At 34.0% G+C, this 19,159-nt stretch overlaps 3 protein-coding genes across 4 annotated transcripts; all 3 read left to right on the forward strand.

Moving 5' to 3' along the window:
- Window positions 1–881: 881 nt before the first annotated feature.
- On the forward strand, window positions 882–1,364 carry LOC127788021 (RING-H2 finger protein ATL51-like). The gene has a single exon (XM_052316139.1). The coding sequence runs from the start codon at window positions 882–884 to the stop codon at window positions 1,362–1,364; it is 483 nt and encodes a 160-aa protein (XP_052172099.1).
- Window positions 1,365–5,232: 3,868 nt separating this feature from the next.
- Window positions 5,233–5,933, forward strand: LOC127787905 (RING-H2 finger protein ATL33). Its single transcript, XM_052315973.1, has one exon. The coding sequence runs from the start codon at window positions 5,340–5,342 to the stop codon at window positions 5,838–5,840; it is 501 nt and encodes a 166-aa protein (XP_052171933.1). The 5' UTR covers window positions 5,233–5,339; the 3' UTR covers window positions 5,841–5,933.
- Window positions 5,934–12,537: 6,604 nt separating this feature from the next.
- Window positions 12,538–16,472, forward strand: LOC127787904 (beta-glucuronosyltransferase GlcAT14C). 2 transcript variants are annotated; one of them, XM_052315970.1, is made up of 5 exons: window positions 12,538–13,242; window positions 13,322–13,453; window positions 15,238–15,313; window positions 15,432–15,547; window positions 15,745–16,472. In XM_052315970.1, the coding sequence occupies exons 1-5, from the start codon at window positions 12,720–12,722 to the stop codon at window positions 16,260–16,262; spliced, it is 1,365 nt and encodes a 454-aa protein (XP_052171930.1). In that variant the 5' UTR covers window positions 12,538–12,719; the 3' UTR covers window positions 16,263–16,472. The 2 variants fall into 2 exon arrangements, with proteins under 2 accessions (XP_052171930.1, XP_052171931.1); XM_052315971.1 differs by lacking the exon at window positions 13,322–13,453 and having other exon boundaries at window positions 12,542–13,242.
- The last annotated feature ends 2,687 nt before the right edge of the window (window positions 16,473–19,159 follow it).

A 19,159-nucleotide genomic window follows, 5' to 3' on the forward strand; every position in this document is an offset into this window, starting at 1 on the left:
CATTCGTCACTAAAATTTAATAACACCCATTTTAATGATGAATTTTTTACCCGTCACTAAAAAATTTAGTGACAAAATTTTTATTTTTAATGACGAATTTTTTTGTCATAATTTTTTTTTTTTTTTTTTTGTAGTGAGACAAGTTGAATACCCTTTGCCTGTGAGGGCTTGAGGCCTTAATATAGGTTGCGTGGAGGCTTGCAGGATACCTATAGTTAATTGTAGAGATTTTTTGCTATGATTTTCGAGGCTCACCTTGTTGTACAAAATAGTGGCAAATCTCTTGGGTCGATCCCAAATCCCATAAGACTTGGATTTGTTAATCTTCTATGATATAGACCATGTATTGGACACGTGTCCCATCCCAATAAGGATATATTAGAGGCTATGCTCCCTTGAGGGTAAATTGGTAATTTCGTACTCTAACGTAAAATTTAATTAGGTTAAGTTAATTCAATTTTATTTTGTGATTGAACATGTTCCATAACTAATATTTCAAACCCAATCATAATTACAAGGTTTATATAAAATCTAAATCAACTTAATCATCATGATTATCCTCTGTGAGTCAACATAAATTCTCGCCTAATTCTAAGCAAGACAAAAAACCTAGCTTCATACAAATTTAAGCAAAATTGACGCATCGTTTGGATTACTTCATCATCTGGTAAAACCTTATCCAACATGCGCCTCCAAAATATTAATCAACACGTTCATTTTCACACTTGCTGCTGTACCGTGCCACCCACGTTGACCACGTGCCAAACAGACCTTTATCTTTTTTATAATAAAAAATCCGATTTAAACCTATAAATAAACACATCGACATATATATGCGTGCGCATATGGAACCAAGTCTCTCCTTCACCTCGTCACATGCCATGGAAGAACATCCCCGCCACCACTTCGACCTAAGCCCTCTCTTCGTCGGCCTGATCGGAATCCTCTGCGGCGCAATTCTCGTCGCAACATTCCACTGCTTAGCCGTCGGCTGCTGTGGCCGGAGGCCGCAGACAAACAGGCCCCACCGTAACACCAGCCAGGACTCCGCCGCCGGCAGAGGCGGCGCCGCCTCGAGCAGAAGCTCACCGGATCAGGTGATCAAACTGTACCGATACTCGATTGAAATGGGGATAGGAGGCGACTGTGCTGTCTGCTTGAGCGAGTTCACAGAAGGGGAAGAGGTTCAAGTCTTGCCGGAGTGTGGCCACTCGTTTCACGCCCGCTGTATCAATTTGTGGCTCCGGTCGAACCCCAGTTGCCCGCTTTGCAGGGCCGGGACGACGCCTCCTCCGCCGTACCATGTGGCGATGGCGCTGCGGGATTCTGCCGTTGTCCCGCCAACGGATTATGGTGGCTCTTAATTATCTTGTAAGTTGTATTATGGTAATAATCTGATATCATCATGCAATTGGGATATTATTATATAATTTTAAAAATCAGAATAGGTGTTATTTTGACCGACTATTATATAATTCTGATTGAAATATATATATAATAATATAGGATATTACATTAACTCCATATAAAAATAATTCTCGTAATACATGACACAAAATCATCTTTAATTATTTATTATTAATCAAAACGTCACAAGTTACTATTTAAAACGGTTTTGGTGCGGTTACATGCATCCCATTATGACATTACTCTAGGTAGTTGGGAAAGATGAAGGTCGTATCATTTAATGATTCCGATAATACGAAGAAAAATTAAATACTCTTATCGAGAAAAGTCAATTTAAAAGAATCGTGCAGAATATTTTCACGGTTGAAGGTGAAGAGCGATAAGAAAAAAATATCAATTCTCAAATTTTTTACAAAAAGAAAAATGTAAAAAGACTAAAATTGGCACACATTCTCTCTACTCATTCTTTTCCTTCCAATTTTTATCATGGCTTTTTCATTGTTCTTTTAAGCTTTTGTGAATGATTGGTAACTTAATTGGGCATCCAAAAATCTTTTTTAAAAAGGCTTGAAACAACTTTCCAATTGTTTTAGAAGCTCATTCAATAATCAAATTGTATCGCTAGCTGTCATATGTAATTTTAAAGTTATAACTGAGTTATAGACCATGCACATCAACAAAATCCAACTTCATCCTCATTTTAAGGTAAGTTTTTCCAAGAGTGTAAATCAAAGTTTACATGCCACCATAAATAACATAGAAAAGACTGAGTATATCTCTCTCTAACTCTTACGAAATATAAGATCTTATGGAGAAAAAAAATACCCATCTTGTGAAATGCAAACATTGCATGGATAACTTTTTATTGTTTAATTTAAATAAAGAATAGTGTATATCTTTTGTTGGGAATTTCTTGAAAAAAATCATCATATTTTTCTCTAATTTAGTATAAAAGATATTCAGTCCGTCATAATCGAAGTTAAATAGAGTATTTATGGTTGTCGTGTTTTTTATATGGAAATACGAGATTTCTAGAGAGCTATTCCTTTGAGTTATATTGATGAGAATTTTATATCACGATAAATTGAACAAAAAATTACTGAATTTTGCTTTTTCAATATTCTTTGATTTCAAAAGGACATTCTCAATCATGTAAAAAAATTGAATAAATAAAGAAAGTTGGCTATCGAAATCGAACCGATGAGCATCGCAAGAGTGGGCAACCACAAGCCCAAGCCTAGCTCAAAAGATGGGATAAATTTGGTTGCAAGCCCAAGCCCAAAAAAATGTTTTGTTATGTTAAAAATATGTTTATCTTGCTAAATGAGTTTAATTGGTAAAGAAGGCAAATACCAAAAGTAACTCAAATATTGCAAAAATAGTCCAAATTACAAGTGTCTAGGTGGATTTTATCCATAATTTTTTTTTTAAAAATAAACATATGGTCACCCAAATTTAATTTTTACTACACTAATGCACGAGTCATCTCAAGTCATTAGGTCCAAGATTATAAGGCCGTGTTTGATAGTTAACTTTTTTCAAGGAAAAGACAATTTTTTCACCCAATTTTTAACTCGTGCATTGATCGTCATTTTTTATCCGAGGAGCTCATCTTCCCATTAATGGTCATATGAGGGGATTTTCCTTCAAATCATGGAAACCAAATTCTTTGGGAGGGAGGAGATGAAATTTTCTTGGCAATTGAAAGTAGCAACTTACTGAGTGAGAGAGTCGAGAGATCTAGAGAGCCAACAAGCGAGAAAACGATGGGAGAGTTGGCAGTCGATGAGGTGACGAGAGTGAGGCCTAACCTGAGTCGGCGCTGGCGAGTGATGAAGCCAGGCAGAGGCAAGAGCGACTGAGCGAGAGGCAAAGGAGGAGGGCGAGCGACGATTCGAGGTCTGACGGAGACAATGAGGCCAGAGAAGGAAAATGGCAGGGGGTGGACGACGACAGCGAGCAAAGCAAAAGAGGGAAAATGGCAAGGGGTGGGCGGGGAGTGGGGGATGAGGGAGAAGGGCAGGTGGGTGGCGGAGGGTTTGTAAACTATTTATATTTTGTATTTTAAATAATTAATAAATATAAATGTATAAAAAGGAAAAATAAAAACTTAAGTATAAATTATTTCTTTGGAAAACAAAAAAAATTAATTTTATAGTTTTATTTATTTGATAAAATAATTTAATTAATTTAAAATACGTTATTATTTAATTTTTCTATACAAGATTTAATATTTTTAATACATTTTTACTATTGAATTTTATGGAAAATGTGTCATTTTTCATGAAAAATAATGCCTATTAAACACGAAATGCTAGGAAAATAACCAAATTCTATAAAAAATATTACTAATCAAACACCAAAAGATGAAAAATAACATCATTTTTTAGGTAAAAAATTATACCAATCAAACAGGTTAAACTTTCAATTTCCAGAAATTCATTTTCCCTCCAATTCAATTTCCTGGAATTTATTACCTAGAATTGAATTTAATTCTAGGTAATGAGTGTTTAGAAAATAAAAATCACCCTTTTTTGAAAAATGAATTTCATTGAAAGAACTTTTAAATGTTTGTACCATACATATTTTTTTATAGAAAAATTAAGAGTGTTTGATTGTTTTCATAGAAAATATGTATAATAATTATATATTTTTTATAATAAATTTATGCAATCAAACACACTCTAAGTTTTAAAAGCTAATAATATTGTAAATATAAGATCCCAAGATGATATACATAATATATGATCAAGTACACTAAAAGAGTAGTAGCCAGCCTATGTGATTAAAAAGTGTTGGTGCGTGGGAAGTGATCTCAAGTAAGGTCTGCTCATGAACTATATATCTCAAGATAGACTCTCTCACTTGTGGTTTAGTGTCTAATTGGTTATAAGCTAGCAAGGAATTTTGTCTTTTGAGTAATAGACTATTAAGTGTTCTACTTTATCGAACACTAACTTAGGCTAAAAATAAAGAGTCTTGTCTAGTTTCAATATTTTTAAATTAAAAAAAAAACAATTATTTTTCCCACCGATGCACCAAATTAGGCTAAAAATTCACTCAACTCTTTCAAAATCCAAAACTCGAGATGTTTAACCCTCTCGTAGTTTTGTTTTTGATCGGGAATCCTTTTTTAACATCAATTTTTAATCAAAAAAACTAGATTGAGATGCATTAAGTTTGGTATTTTTATTTTAATTAATTTATATTAATAGAATTACTTATAATTGTTTAAGATTCACGGACATTATGATTATTTTCTCTTTTTAGTATGTAAATCTAATTTTTAATTAAAAATTAATGTGAAAAGAAAGAGTTTATCATTTAAAAATAAAATTAAAAAAATTAAATATCTCTAGATGTATATTGGAATTATTGCCATTCCACGGTTCTTCATCGTTCGTATATTCGATTTTGACAGAAAAGATAAATCGTATATGAAAGTTTTGCCTCATTATATAAAATAAAAAAATAAATTCACATCATACTAATATAAATTTTAATTTATCATGACTTAATTACTTGCCTTGTGACGACAAACATTGTTTTTTTTTATGTGTCTTGTAATATATAATGTTTCCTCCGGCATAACCACTGGACCCGCAAGTCTTGTGCCTTAGTGTCGTCCGAGTTTCGTCATCCTTAAAATTTTCCGAAAAAGAAATCAATTATGAAATAGAAAGGCAGGTGGGTGGGATGGGATGGGATTGGCACTTGGTGGGCCCCACTCATCTCGGTGTCCTTCTCGACGACTAAGTAGGTTCCAAGATTTGTCATCAAGTGTTCCCTTGCCATTCCCTCTTACCATTTCAATTATTGTTCTTCTGTCAATCCAAACAAGGACTTGTCTTCTTCATATATAGTGATGATAATAATCAAATCATATCAATAAGCACGTACGCCCTCCACCTCCACCCCCCCTTTTCTTCAACATGTCCACCGCCCCTCCCGCCGCCCACACCTGGCTCTCCGACTCATCTCCTTACCTCCCCATCTTCTCCATTCTCGCCTTCGTCGCCATGCTCATCCTCATCTACGCCTTCTTCTTCGCCCTAAAGTGCCCTCCCAACCCTTTCGACAGTTTTCGCCGGAGCTCCAGCGGCACAGCCGGAGGCCCACCAGGTCAAGGGCTGAGCACCAGGAACAAGGAGCAGGTAGTCGCCAGCATCACGTACAAGGAGGAGCAGCACGGGGCGGCGGGCGGAGAGTGCCCGGTGTGTCTGTCGGCGTTCCTCGACGGCGAGGCGATAAGCCAGGTGGAAGTTTGTAAGCACTTGTTCCACGTGATGTGTATTGACATGTGGCTCTCTTCTCACCACAATTGCCCCGTTTGCCGCGCTTTAATTTTGGCGAAGCCGCCCAGGCGGCGGCCGGTGCCGGGCGGAGAGGCGGATCTCCGGCAAGGGTTGCCTGATTCTGCCAACTTGATGTGAGAAGTATAGGGTTTTTATGGATCTTTCCACAATGTTTGATCAAGGGAAGGGTTGACTTTTTGCTGAAAAAATAGGCGTGTTTAAATTTTTTAAGGTACATTTTTTTCAGCTTATTTAATGCTATGCTATGTAATTTGTAAAATATTGTTTCCACTCCCCACTAAGAGTACATTTTTCATATGAATAATATCAAAATGCAACTCAAATTATATATATGAAGTTTTTGTATCTATTAATAATTTAAGACATGGTAGGTATTATTAAGGTGACCAATTGTTAGGCCCACAAACGAGATTCAAGTTGCTCTACCTATGTCCAAGTATAGTAGAGTGTGGTGGTGGATATAATAACAAATCGTTGGGATGACTCCCTCTATCCTTAGCGTTTAGTCTCTTAATTTTGTTGAAAAAAATAAATTATGAAATATGTTTTGAAAATATTAGAGTTTGAATTCGTAATTTATTAAGATAATATCGACATATCATGATACATTTTTTATCATTTGAGTTATGTCTCGAGAAGCTATGATAACAAATTCTTAAAACTTATAATCGCAATTTTAGTGATAGTATTTAAATTTGTTAAGACTATGTCTAGTCTAGGGCGAGGGCAAAAGAAATATTTTATTCTATTATTATGTTTGGTGGCAACAGCAATAGAATGATCATTCTAATTCTATTCCTTTCTTTATGTATAGCAGACATTCATTTCGGGGGAATGAAATGGTACCAATTAACAAAAATATTTTTTTATATTATAAAAATTAAAAAATCTTATACAATAATATTTGATTTCAAATAATTATCAAATATATATAAAAAGAATTTTTTTTGACTTTTTAAGGTAAAAATAATCAATAAAAATATTTAATTTGAATAAAAATGGAAATTGTTAGAACCTGAAGTACAAAATGTTAAGATTCGATATCTCAATTATTAAAAATTATTAGTTTAAGTTCTTACTGTGATTGAAAGTAAATAAAATTGTTATCTATATCATGTGTGATGTCATGTCACATAAAAAAAAAAGTCATGCCAACAGGAAATATTAGATTAGAGTTAATACATAAATATGATATTTGGTTTTTTAATAATTAAAAAATTTGACATTTGGTCTTTAATATGAATAAAATAGACCAAATTTGATATAAAAAAAAAACATAAATTTCATAAAAAAAAACCTAAAATTATTATAAAATACCTAAATTTCATAAAGACAAAAATTTCATAAAAAGAAGATCTAAAAATAGAAAAACACCTAAATTTCATAAAAAAAAATCTAAAAATTTCATAAAAGACCTAAATTTCATGAAAAAACCTAAAATTTTTATAAAAAGAGACTTAAAAATAAAACATATAAAATGAGATTTAGGTTTTTTTTTTGTTGTTATTTTTAAGTCGTGTTTATGAAATTTTTAGGTTTTTTTTAATGAAATTTAGGTATTTTTTTTTATATTTTTAGGTTCTTTTATAAAATTTAGGTCTTTTTAAATATTTTTAAGTCTTTTTTATGAAAATTTTATGAAATTTTGATCTTTTTTTATTATTGTTATGACTTTTTTAATGAAAAATTTAAGTCTTTTATGAAATTTAGGTTATTTTTTATGAAAATTTTAGGTCTTTTTATGAAATTTAATTATTTTTTAATCAAATTTGGTCTTTTTTTATATAGGAACCAAATGTAATTTTTTTTATTATTGAGGGACCAAATGTTATATTTATGTATCAAGCCTAACTTAATATGTCTTGCTGACATATATATATTTTTTTCTATGTGATGTGAAATTTTACGTAGCGTACATACTGACTTTAATTATTATTAGTCATGGTAAGGAATTAAAACAATAATTTTAATAGTTGAGATATTGAATTTTAACATTTTACACTTTAAAGACTAAACATCATATTTTTTAATTATTGAGAGACTGTCATATATATTAAGCTTGTACCATTTGTTGTCGTGAAAGAGAATATGGTGGGTCATGGTAGTGCCTACGTTCATGAAAGAGAATATGGTGGGTCGTGGTAGTGCCAACAACGTAGGCATATCCAACCATATTTGATTCGAAAGAATGGATAAAATTGGTGATTAAGAGCAAAAGATAAGGAATTGGGAGATGATGATTTTGGCTCAATTTGAGCATGGTAGATGGAAGGTCATGGAATGGGTGGTTTCGGTAATTTATGGGAAGATGGTGGGGGTGAGTTACATTGGTGTCAGTGGTTTTGAATGGGGAAGATACGATTTGAAATAGGAAAAGGTCACGGTGGTCAACAACAAAAGATGAAGGAAAATAGTGATTTGTAGTGGAAATAATATATATATTGTTGGTGATAGCGGATTGAGGTAGATGACGATTGGAAGAGATTCTTCACGTAAAAAAGTAAAAAATGATATGTGAGGTTTATATATTGTAATTAAAAGAATACTTTTAGGGTAAAAGAGTAATTGTCAACTATTCCATAGAATGAATGAATGAACTTTCTATCAACTTTTGATTGAAAACTTTTATCTCACTTTGATAGAATGTGGTCATTCCATTAGGAATGAGTCATTTTAATTTCTTTGTACCAAACAAACGAAAGAACGAGTGAATCCCTCTTCTTTTCCTTTCCTTTCATTTCGTCGTATCCAATATAGTCTTAACGATGAGTCTCCATCTATATTTTATTATATTTATTTATGTAGTGTGTTTAGGGTTTGGGATGCCTTTTTGGGCCTGGAGCCCATAAAGATGTGACTATTTTGACGCCATGCCTCCTGGGCCGCCGGGAACTCAGTTTGTGGGCCCAAAATCAAGCGACTCAACCTTAATTGGATTAATTAACTCCTCATTCTTATAGGTTGTGTAAACTTTTTTTCCTCACAAAATTGGTACTAATTAAAAATATTTTAAGTTTATATTTTTTAATAACAATGAAAATAGCAAAAAAAAAAAAAAAACTAAAACTAAAAATAAGAAATTGAAATTGGTGCCAAACCCTCCAACTGTTTCATTACAAGTGGAAGTTAATTATTGGTGAGTTTAATCTTGATGCTTTCACAACTCAACACGTGTAATTTTTTATTTCTATATGTAGGTCCCATTTTATTTTTTTTATATCCTTAATTATATTTTTGGCGACAACGTATTGTCATTAGAGGCACATACTGAATACTAGATGATTTAGAGTCACTTAAAATTACATTTAAAGACATTTGTTAATTTTTAATAATTATATTTCGGTCTAACTATCTACTTGAATCCCTAATTAGAAAATTAAAAAAAAAATTTAATTTCATACTATAAATTGAAAAATATCAAAAAGATGTTTTTCTAAATTCTTTAGAAATAAATGCTATTACTTTTTAAAATGTAAAATATTAAAATATTTATAATTGTAAACATCAAATTAAGAATGGACAAATACAAATTTCACCCTCTATATTTGTATGTTTTTTTTTTTATTTAAACACTTAAATTTTTTATTATTTTAATTATGCATATGAGTTATATAATTTTGAGTCAATTGCACCCTTAAAACTTTTGTTGAAACAATACATAGTTTTGTAATTGAAACAACAAAACATATAGATGTGCAATTAACTTGAAATTGTATAATTTAAAAGTATAATTGAAACAACAAGAAGTTTGATTGTCTAAATGAAGAAAACGTACAAGTAGATGAGCTAACATGTGTATTTTGTCAATTAAAAATATAAAAGATATGTTTTTTATCACCAAAAATGCTATAATTAAGATTTCTTAAATAAAAACCAAAACAAAACTGATGTGGCACTATTTAAAATTATAAGAATACCCATAGGCGCTTGTAGTCTCCCTCGCCACATGGATTGCCCAAGAGATCGACACTTGGCAAGTCAACAATTCGGTGCAGAGTTTGAAAAATTCGGACCAGATCGCGAGACTCGTTCCAGCTTGATCGGAGTCCTCTAGAGTCGTGCCCATCCATCTTGAGTTTATATCGAGTGCCCTATAACGGGTTCGCTTATAAAAAATAAATGACATCATCAAGTATGACCAAGTTCTTTAGCTCTTGTATTTATTACTACACGCATTTACTCTACTGATTTGAGTGTTGGAGTCCACTCCGGGGGACCTTAGCCCAATCACTCCATTGTCTTGCAGGTTCTATTGTCGAGATCCGACATCACCAAGTCCGAGGTTCTATTTTAGAGATTCATCCTCAGAGGTGGCACGTAGTGGTTAGTTCCGAAAACTATCATAAAAAACAGATTAACATCGACGTGGGGACAACATTTAAGGTAACGTTGTATAAATAGTAAAACGTTACAAAATTATTATATGAACTGATGTTAATATTTAATTTGGTTGCCTATGGTTGTATGCAAATAATCCAACAAAATATCCCTTTGTTTTACAAATTTGTCATCATTATAATATTTTTATAAAAAAGTTTATTATCGACATGGACATTTAGTTTTGGATTGGTGTTGTAGGCATCAAATCACCTCATGAGCTGACTATGTGACATTTTCCTTGTATTTTAAGGAACCCACCACCAGCTTGAATCTTATAATAGAGTTTATAACTGCCAAATGATAATTATTACAATTACTTCAACTTTGTATGTATATATACTGATGACGTCTTGGAGTTTACTCTAGATTTATCGTATTTTTAGTTAGTTTTTCTTCACCTCGAGTTATTTTTTTATTATCTTTGATTATGAATTTATTTAAGGCTCGCTTTACATATAAAAAAAGGTGGAGCTTTATCTCATAGAAGTCTTTCAACAATCAAGTTAGTTACGAGACTCAAGTCAAAGCGATGCAATAATAGTGTAATAATTATGCTATTAATAAGGTACTTAACTTTTGAAGTTAATGCCCTTATACAGGGGTACTATAGAGCTAATGAAGGGCCATAATCATGCCATACAAATTATTGGATGCAGGTATGAGCGGATGATTATGATCATGCAATGTGGAAAGTTAAGTTTGAACCCATGGGCTAATCTTGGTGAGAGGTGGTGTGGGCTTGGGTATAAATTTGGATTCAAATCCAATCCTTTTAGACTAGATCTTTTACTTGGGTTTGATAGGACTCCAAGTTAGATTTTAGTTTTGCATTTGGGATTTGAAGGGCTTTTAGTTTTAGCCTAGGCTTAGGCTTGAGATATCCCTAGTCACATGTCATCTTTGGGGAGCTCCTAGCAAGGGGCATTTTCGTACAAAAATGCCCCTTGCTAGGAGTCGATCGCACACCTCTAAACCCTAGAGTTCGGGGAACTCCAACTTTCCCAACTTGCAAATCTCCTACAATGAAGACAAATAGTATTATAACTCGTGTATTTACTTGTTTGTCAAATGATTTATAGTATTGTTCTTCTGTGTAATTATTTTTTTTCCTCATCAAATTCTACCTATGTCATCAACATTTGAGTGTAATTATTTATGGTTGAACTCTGACTGGCTGATATATTGAGAAGCAAATAATTGAGTAATGGTGGGTGTGAACTAATAAGAAATGAGTGACCTCTCTACTATGGTGAGGAGGAAATGGTTTTGCGATGGTAGAGATGAAATAACATGAAATGAATTACAAAATTTGGTTGATAAGAAGAAAATGCGATGGTAGGTGATTACGTAATTTTGGGTGGTTGAGAATTGAAGAATCAAAATGTATGGTTGCGAATATAATTTTCCCCTTTCTTCTCATTCTTTGATTTTAGAGTCCTCAGTCTAATATTCTTTAGAGCTCAATTTTTCAATCCTTGGTCTTCATTAGGTACGTCTTCTTCTTCTAAACATATAGATATAGAGAAAATGAGCTCGAGTGACGGGGTGAGCTCTAACTCTAGTTTGGGCTCTTCTTCCAACCCTAACACCTCAAGCTTTAAGGATAGGTCAAATGTTAAGATTCATGGGTCATGTCGAGGTTTCTAAATTGAATTTGGATGTTTCTCTTACTAAAGAAGTTACTTACCTTTACCTCAATAGGGAGATGTATAAGGTGCTCATTGATGGTTTGAATTGCCAGAAAATGAGCATTGTTATACTCACCCAAAATTTCATTGAGCTCACGAGGCTCCTAAGGACTCCTTAGTGATGTATGCAAATGTTGGCCTTTGCATTCTACTCCACCCTCTAGGGGGGAAACCTTTCCTAGTTGGTTTCGAATGGGTGAAGGATTGTCTCGATTTTTTTTCTTTGTTCTTTTTTCTTTTTCATTTGTTGTTCCTCCAATGGCTCAAATTTTTCTTTCCTTGTATTAGTCGAGGGTAGTACATTTTTGCTCTTATTTTCATGTGGTCACTAATTTTTTTTTTTGTGTTTTTAATTATACATGTGAACTAATATTTTCGAATCAATTTAATTTCATAATTTTAATATTTTTTATATAATAATTTAATTTTTTTGTTATTTTAATTATACTTATGTATTTATATTTTTGAATTAATTTAATTCATATATTTTAATGTGTAAAAAAGTGAAATAAGATGAATCCCTATAGAGATTAAATTGATTAAAAAATACAAATATAAAGGAATTAATCAAAATAATAAAAAATAAATTATTATATAAAAAATCAAAATATATAAATATTAAACTAAGTTAAAAATATAAGACAAAATAATAAAAAAAATTAAGTGGGGACACCAACAAAATGTGGTACAGTGGATGGAATGTGAGCTGCGAGGTCATTGAATGGCATGCCACGTTGATCAGCCAGCCGTCAAGCCAAAATCTTAGCAGTGTAAAAGATGTTTCAAATCTAAGCCGACACCAACCAACCGCTGTCTTCTTCAACACTAAGCGAAGCCAAATCCCAACTCCCTCTCTGAATCTGAACATCTAGATTCAGCTCTCCTCTACTACAACCGGAATTAGGAATCCCAACCCTAATCCCCCCCAATGAAAAGGACCCACCTTCAATTCCTTCCCTGTTTCAATCGCAAATGGCTAACGCCGTTCCTCCTCATCTCAACGATCTCTCTCATTTCCCTTCTCATCGCCATGAACCCATCTTCCCGCAGTAATTCCCATCCTCCCCATTCGAAATCGGACTCGATTTCCGGGGCTCCGGCGCCGGAGCCCCCCAGATTCGCCTACTTCCTGTCGGGAACAAGGGGCGACGCGCCGCGGCTGAGGCGGCTGCTTCAGGCGGCGTACCATCCGAGGAACAGCTATCTACTGCACCTCGATCTCGAGGCCTCCGACGCCGAGCGTCTGGAGCTGGCCAAGCATGTGAAGTCGTGGGCGGCGGTGCGGCAGTTCGGGAATGTGATGGTGGTTGGGAATGCGAATCTAGTGACGTACAAGGGGCCGACGGTGGTGGCGTCGATGCTCCACGCGGTGGCGATACTGTTGAAGCAGGCGGAGTGGGATTGGTTTATAAATCTCAGCGCCTCCGACTATCCTCTCCTCCCCCAAGATGGTTAGTCTATAATCAAATTTTGATTTGCATTTTTGGTATTGATTCTAGATTTTGTTGAAATGCATATTAATTTGTACAGAGGGGATGATGTGGTCATCTTTGAGCTGCGTCCCGCACAAGGTATTATCGGTTGTCTCAGAAGCACATGGACTTGGCCTGTCTGGGTTTGTCCTGGACATAAGGGACAATTCCACTTCGATGCGAGTTAAGGGTGAGTTGTTGGCTTACAAAAAAGAGGCAACTCCATTCCCTATGAGTGCATTTTTTGGGACAAAACTGCGCGGGCTAAGTCCATGTGCCTTTGAACTGAAGGGGTGCATCTAAAAACTTTGACTGCATAAGGGGAATTGCTTGTTATTAACCAAAATCTCAGTCTGGTTTGAGTAACATGATGAAAATTGAGAATTGCATTCAATTCTAGAGAAGCTAGATTTTGGCATTGTTGAGTCGGGTTTAACCGGTGAAATGTTATTTGAAGTCTGCTTCTCAGTTTGTTACGTTACATACTGGTTAATCCCTTTAAACATGTTCTATCATTGTATAGAATGCACATGTTAGGGGCTTTTCATTTGGTTATGCTCATGGCTTTGTGTTGTCCCAGAGCTTGACCATTATGGTATCTGCTTGAGGATGATGAGGATACTGGGATCTTATAGTTTGTAGAGAAGTAGCTAGAGAATTGGGATATGTCATAGTCTTGCATATAACTAAATGATGAGGGATATGGATTATATATCTGAACTGGTACTGAAAGCTTGGATTGTCTTAGTTTAAAAATCTTGAAAAGAACAAGCGTATCTGGTGCCCTCGTTGCACCTGGCTCTCTGCTTTGTGAGGGTTGCGAGAGAGTCATATTTGTATGTAGTGTTACAATTGCTTTGTTAAGAGGTGATTTCCACAACTTGAACCTTTGAGCTTCTTGTTGCAAAGGAGCAATCTAATCTTATTGTTGCTGCCAAATTTTGAGTGTGTTGGGAAAATTTGTAGCAATAGAGGGAGAGAAAGACTAAAGAAAATTTGGTGGAAAACTGTTATGAAGGACATTGGATATAATGGGTATAGACGTACATTGCTGCTAACATTCAAGTGGATGAAATGAAGGAAATTTGTAGTGAAAGAGGCAGAGGAAGACAAAAAAAAAAGAAAAAAAGCCAGGAAACCCATAGACATGACATGGGATATAGTGACCTTACAATGGATTTGAGATGATTTCTGATCTAGACTTGTGTGGTTGGCCCCCACCTAGCTGGATTAAGGCATGTGATTATTGTTGTTGTCGTTCTTCTAAATAATGACATCGTTGTATTTTAAAATATAGTACAATACACATTGTATTTAGATGTTCATGACATCTTAACATGCTAGTAGCCCACTTCTAGATATCCAACTGTTAAGGGTTCATGAAGTTGGAACACATGATGCACATCTGCACCTAATTCCTTTAACAGAGATAACATTATTTATTGCCGGCAACTCTTATTATCGGTCATAGGATGCGGTCATTTTTGAGCATCTTACAAACAGTTCACCTTTCCAAGATGGCTGTAATCGGTATGTCTTTTTGCTTGATGAATGGAAATATTCTGTGACCAAAAACAACTTGCGATTTTTGTAGGTGTGAGAGAGCTGATTAATAGTCAACAATGTGTATGTGTTCATTAAAAAAAAAGGTCAACAATTTGTGGATCAATAGCTTTATTTTTCATTTCCTTTTTCTGAAATTTTGTATGGAGGAAATCGTTGGTTTTCAATATTGGGAACTTGTCCTATTACCTAGATTAGTTCTGCTTTCTTGTTCTAAGTTACAATTTAACTGTTGTGCTCTCCATAGTTATACATCAACTGGTGCTGGTTTTGGCATTTTGACATCTTTGTAGCACTTTGCCTTTTCTCATAAGTGAAGCAATTTAATTCAATATCTGTAAATCGTCAAGCTTGCTAAGCACTTATTTCTATTGGTTCTGTGGCCTTTATACGTATTTTCTTTTCTTCCAGATCTCCTCCACATATTCTCATACTTGCCTAGGGATCTGAACTTCCTTGAGCACACGAGTAATATTGGCTGGAAAGAGTGAGGCTGCATTTCGTGTCTTTAACCTCATCTCCATAGAGTGTTCATTACATTTGGATTTTATGGTCTTTTCATCTGTTCACGCTAATTGAAGAGTCATCTGGGTGTATATTTGCAGATTCCAGAGAGCGAGACCTATCATTATAGATCCCGGGTTGTATCATTCAAAGAAATCGGGTGTATTTTGGGCCAAAGAGAAAAGATCTTTGCCTTCATCGTTTAAGTTATTCATGGGTAGCTTCTAATTTCTTGCTTCATAACGCAATTTGCATTATTTTGTTCCATTGTTTGTATTAAAATTCCGAAATGGGATTTGATTTGTACCTGGAAGTGCATCAGTGGGTGTGATGAAGATGGAGTTCCAGTCACCACCCAGTCTACAAGCATATCGATCCAGTCTAGTTTTAAACCTAAGCTTCTCTCATCTGCAGGGTCCGATTGGATGGTGCTGACGAGATCGTTTCTCGAGTTCTCGATCTGGGGGTGGGATAATCTCCCCCGCACACTCCTCCTGTACTATGCGAATGTCCTGTCATCGACTGAGGGCTACTTCCATACCGTGATCTGCAACAACAAAGACTATCAGAACACCACAGTGAACCATGATTTGCACTACATAAGATGGGATAATCCTCCCAAGCAGCAGCCTATGAATCTGACGTTGGAGCATTTCGATGACATGGTCCAGAGCGGCGCCCCTTTCGCTCGTAACTTCGCCCGGGATGACCCGGTGCTCGACAAAATCGACAAGGAACTTTTAAGGAGATCGGACGCCCGATTTACACCGGGGGGCTGGTGTGTGGGGGACTCTAGAGTTCTGGACAAGGATCCTTGCCTAGTTCATGGAAGCCCACATGCAGTTAAACCATCTTTGGGTTCAAGAAGGCTTGAGAAACTGGTCTTGAAGCTTCTTCACTCCGATAATTTCAGGACAAAACAGTGTAAGTAATGCTGTGATCCTACATTTTTTGCCACCAATATCCCTTGTTGCATTCTCACCTGATATGCCTTGTACAGAAACAAACCACAGTGGAATATTTCTGGTTTTTCTTTTTTGGGTCCTTTTTCAGTCTTAAGGGCGATGAGAATGGACTGGGTTATCATGGATATATTAGATTATCAGATGCACATCTATCATTGAGGTGTGCTGTTTCAAACAGTCTGCTTTTCAATAACGCTCTCTGGTAATTTTTAGGTCTTCAACGAGTAGACAACTTTCAATTTCTAACAGTCTGCAGGTTGTTAATATTGGTGGTGGATTTCAACGAGTGTAAGATGATTTTAGTATAATACATGATATGGTTTAATAGTTAATGACTATAATCTCTTTGCAAAAAGAGATGGCAACAAATATAATCATCTCCACACTTGCAAAGAGAGTTTGACCTTATCGATTGAAATTCCTTTTATAAAAAATAATAGATTTACAATTATTAATATACTTTATTATAGGTTGGGAGGCTAATTCTCACAATTTGAAACTAAACTTATTAATTTGAAAAAATTATGAATTTGCTTATTTGAAGCTTGTTTATACAAATTTTTCTCTCCAAATTTTCTATATTAAAACTATTGTTGTTTGGATATAACAATAGAATTTAGATGTTGGGGAATTCATCTTTCAAACAATTAGAACTATGCAAGAAAGAAAATGATAAGAGGGGGTTTTAGATGTTTCTCTTGTAAATCTTTTGATACTTAAGTTCGATTTTTAAGAATACTAAAAAATTTTATAGAATTCTTAAATTATTATGATAGGCATATATATATATATTTTTTCTAAATATGGACTTACATATTTATAGAGGCATTTGAAAGATTTGTGGTAAGCATCATTGGTATTTCAAGATTAATTAGAATTTGAACTTTTATGAATAAATCTTATTTTTTGTAAGATTTTTAATAAAATTTTTAGAATTATCTTGTTTGCGTTTTTTTGTTATGGGAATGCCTCATGGAGGACTTCTCTAGGGGACTTTTGAGGTTTTTTGGGGATACTTGCCATGGGAGTCTTCCGATACTCTCTCGAGGACGCCTTGATTGAGAAGGTCTTATAGGATTTTTGGGGCTAATTTTTTTTTTTTTTAGCCTTTTTGCTTTATCTTCAATTTTTTAGTTTTATTTTTTGTGGACTTTGTGATTTGATCGGCATGCATTCATTGGGTGGATCATTTTACCCTAAGTCTTTTTCCCTTAGGGTCTCTTTTTAGGTTTTACTTTAAATTTCCCTTTTAAGTCTTCTATTAGGTTTATTTTACTAGACCTTAGTTTACATACACATCAATTGCTCTCTAATCTTTTCTTCGAGTTTTTGGGAGAGAGAAATAGTTTTTGCTGTCAACTTTCCTTTCGAGTTAAGGTTCACTCCCTATTCTTTTGGGAGGACTTGCTTGTTGAAGGATTCTTGCAATGGTTACCTTCAATGGTCTTCATTTTCTATAATCCATTAGTTTAATAGAACTTTTGTTATTAAAACCATTCTCATGCTTCTATATTTTGGTTTTTAGACTGTTCTCGTGCCTTTGTGCTTTCAGTTTTTAGACCATTTTTACGCTTGTGTTTTGATTTTGAAACCGTTCTCACATTTTTGCGCTTCGTTGTTAGACCATTCTCATGCTTTTGAGTTTCGATTTTTGGGATGATATTCCTTATATTATTCTCACACTTTTGTGTTTTCAATTTTATGTTGATCTCACGGTTTTTGCTTTTTTGATTTATATTATATTATTATTATACATTTATCATTCTTAATTCTAGATTATTCTCGTGCATTTATCACTTTTGATTATAAGTTATTCTAGATCATTTTTGTGCTTTTACGTTTTTGATTTAAAATATAAAGATATTTTAAACCTAAAAAGAATTATGGGAAAATATGTGCATCTATATCTATACACATAGCTAACAATTATGGGAAAATATGTATCATACTTAATTTTTTATATACCAAATCAAAAAGAATAATGAAAGAGTAAATAAATAAAGATAGCATTACACTAATATATATCAAACCCGACACAGGGCATGCAGGGGGACGGGAGTGGGGCCCATGCCTTCTTTCTAATTTTGTCTACATCAGACAAATATTATGTTATCTGACATGGACAATATAACAAATATATATATATAATTATTGACAGCAATTTCGTATATATAGATTGAGTGAAGTATGCTGTCAATATTTATATATATATATGTGTATATATTAAATTTCATATTAAAAACAAAGGGAAAAAAAAGAAGGATCAGACTAAATAAGACCAAACCGTACCAGTTCAATCCTACCCTTAATTGATTTGTTCTTGGTTTCCGACTGCACACCCGTGTGACCAAAGAAAAGTATTATCCAACCTATTCTTGGGCTCTAATCTGCTGATGGTAGGGAGAAGCATATCGGGTGCTGTGCTCGTTGAGGAGGTCATGGTTGCGTTTTCAATAGAGATATTTTAATTGATCTCACTCATTGTGCGATTTTGATACTAGGTTTTCTCTTTTATCATTTTTGCAATTTTAAATGTTTTTTATGCTAATTTTATGAAAATCTAGTATAAAATCTTTATGCTAGATTTTAATTGAATATTCTTTTCTGAAAATTTTACATTCTTATATTTGGTTTAAATGTAATATTCTTAACAATTCATGTTTTTTTTTTTCAAAATTACCCTTATTTAATTTTTTATTTAAAAATAATAATTTTTTTCTAGTATTTAAAATATTAAAACTCACAACCTTTTAAGAAGTTAAAAACATCATTTTTTTTACACATTATGTATATGTGTATGTATATACATAATGTAGGTTTTGAACAACCTATTTTCTTGACCAAACACAGATCAAGCGTGATAA

Source organism: Diospyros lotus, chromosome 13 (assembly GCF_014633365.1).
Source record: "Diospyros lotus cultivar Yz01 chromosome 13, ASM1463336v1, whole genome shotgun sequence".
In the NCBI taxonomy this organism is placed as follows: domain Eukaryota; kingdom Viridiplantae; phylum Streptophyta; class Magnoliopsida; order Ericales; family Ebenaceae; genus Diospyros; species Diospyros lotus.

Coding starts and splice junctions, on each gene's coding strand:
- LOC127787904 (XM_052315970.1), top strand. CDS start 12,720: ATGAAAAGGACCCACCTTCAATTCCTTCCCTGTTTCAATCGCAAATGG. Junction 13,243..13,321: donor TCCTCTCCTCCCCCAAGATG/GTTAGTCTATAA, acceptor TAATTTGTACAG/AGGGGATGATGTGGTCATCT. Junction 13,454..15,237: donor CACTTCGATGCGAGTTAAGG/GTGAGTTGTTGG, acceptor CTTTTCTTCCAG/ATCTCCTCCACATATTCTCA.
- LOC127787905 (XM_052315973.1), top strand. CDS start 5,340: ATGTCCACCGCCCCTCCCGCCGCCCACACCTGGCTCTCCGACTCATCT.
- LOC127788021 (XM_052316139.1), top strand. CDS start 882: ATGGAAGAACATCCCCGCCACCACTTCGACCTAAGCCCTCTCTTCGTC.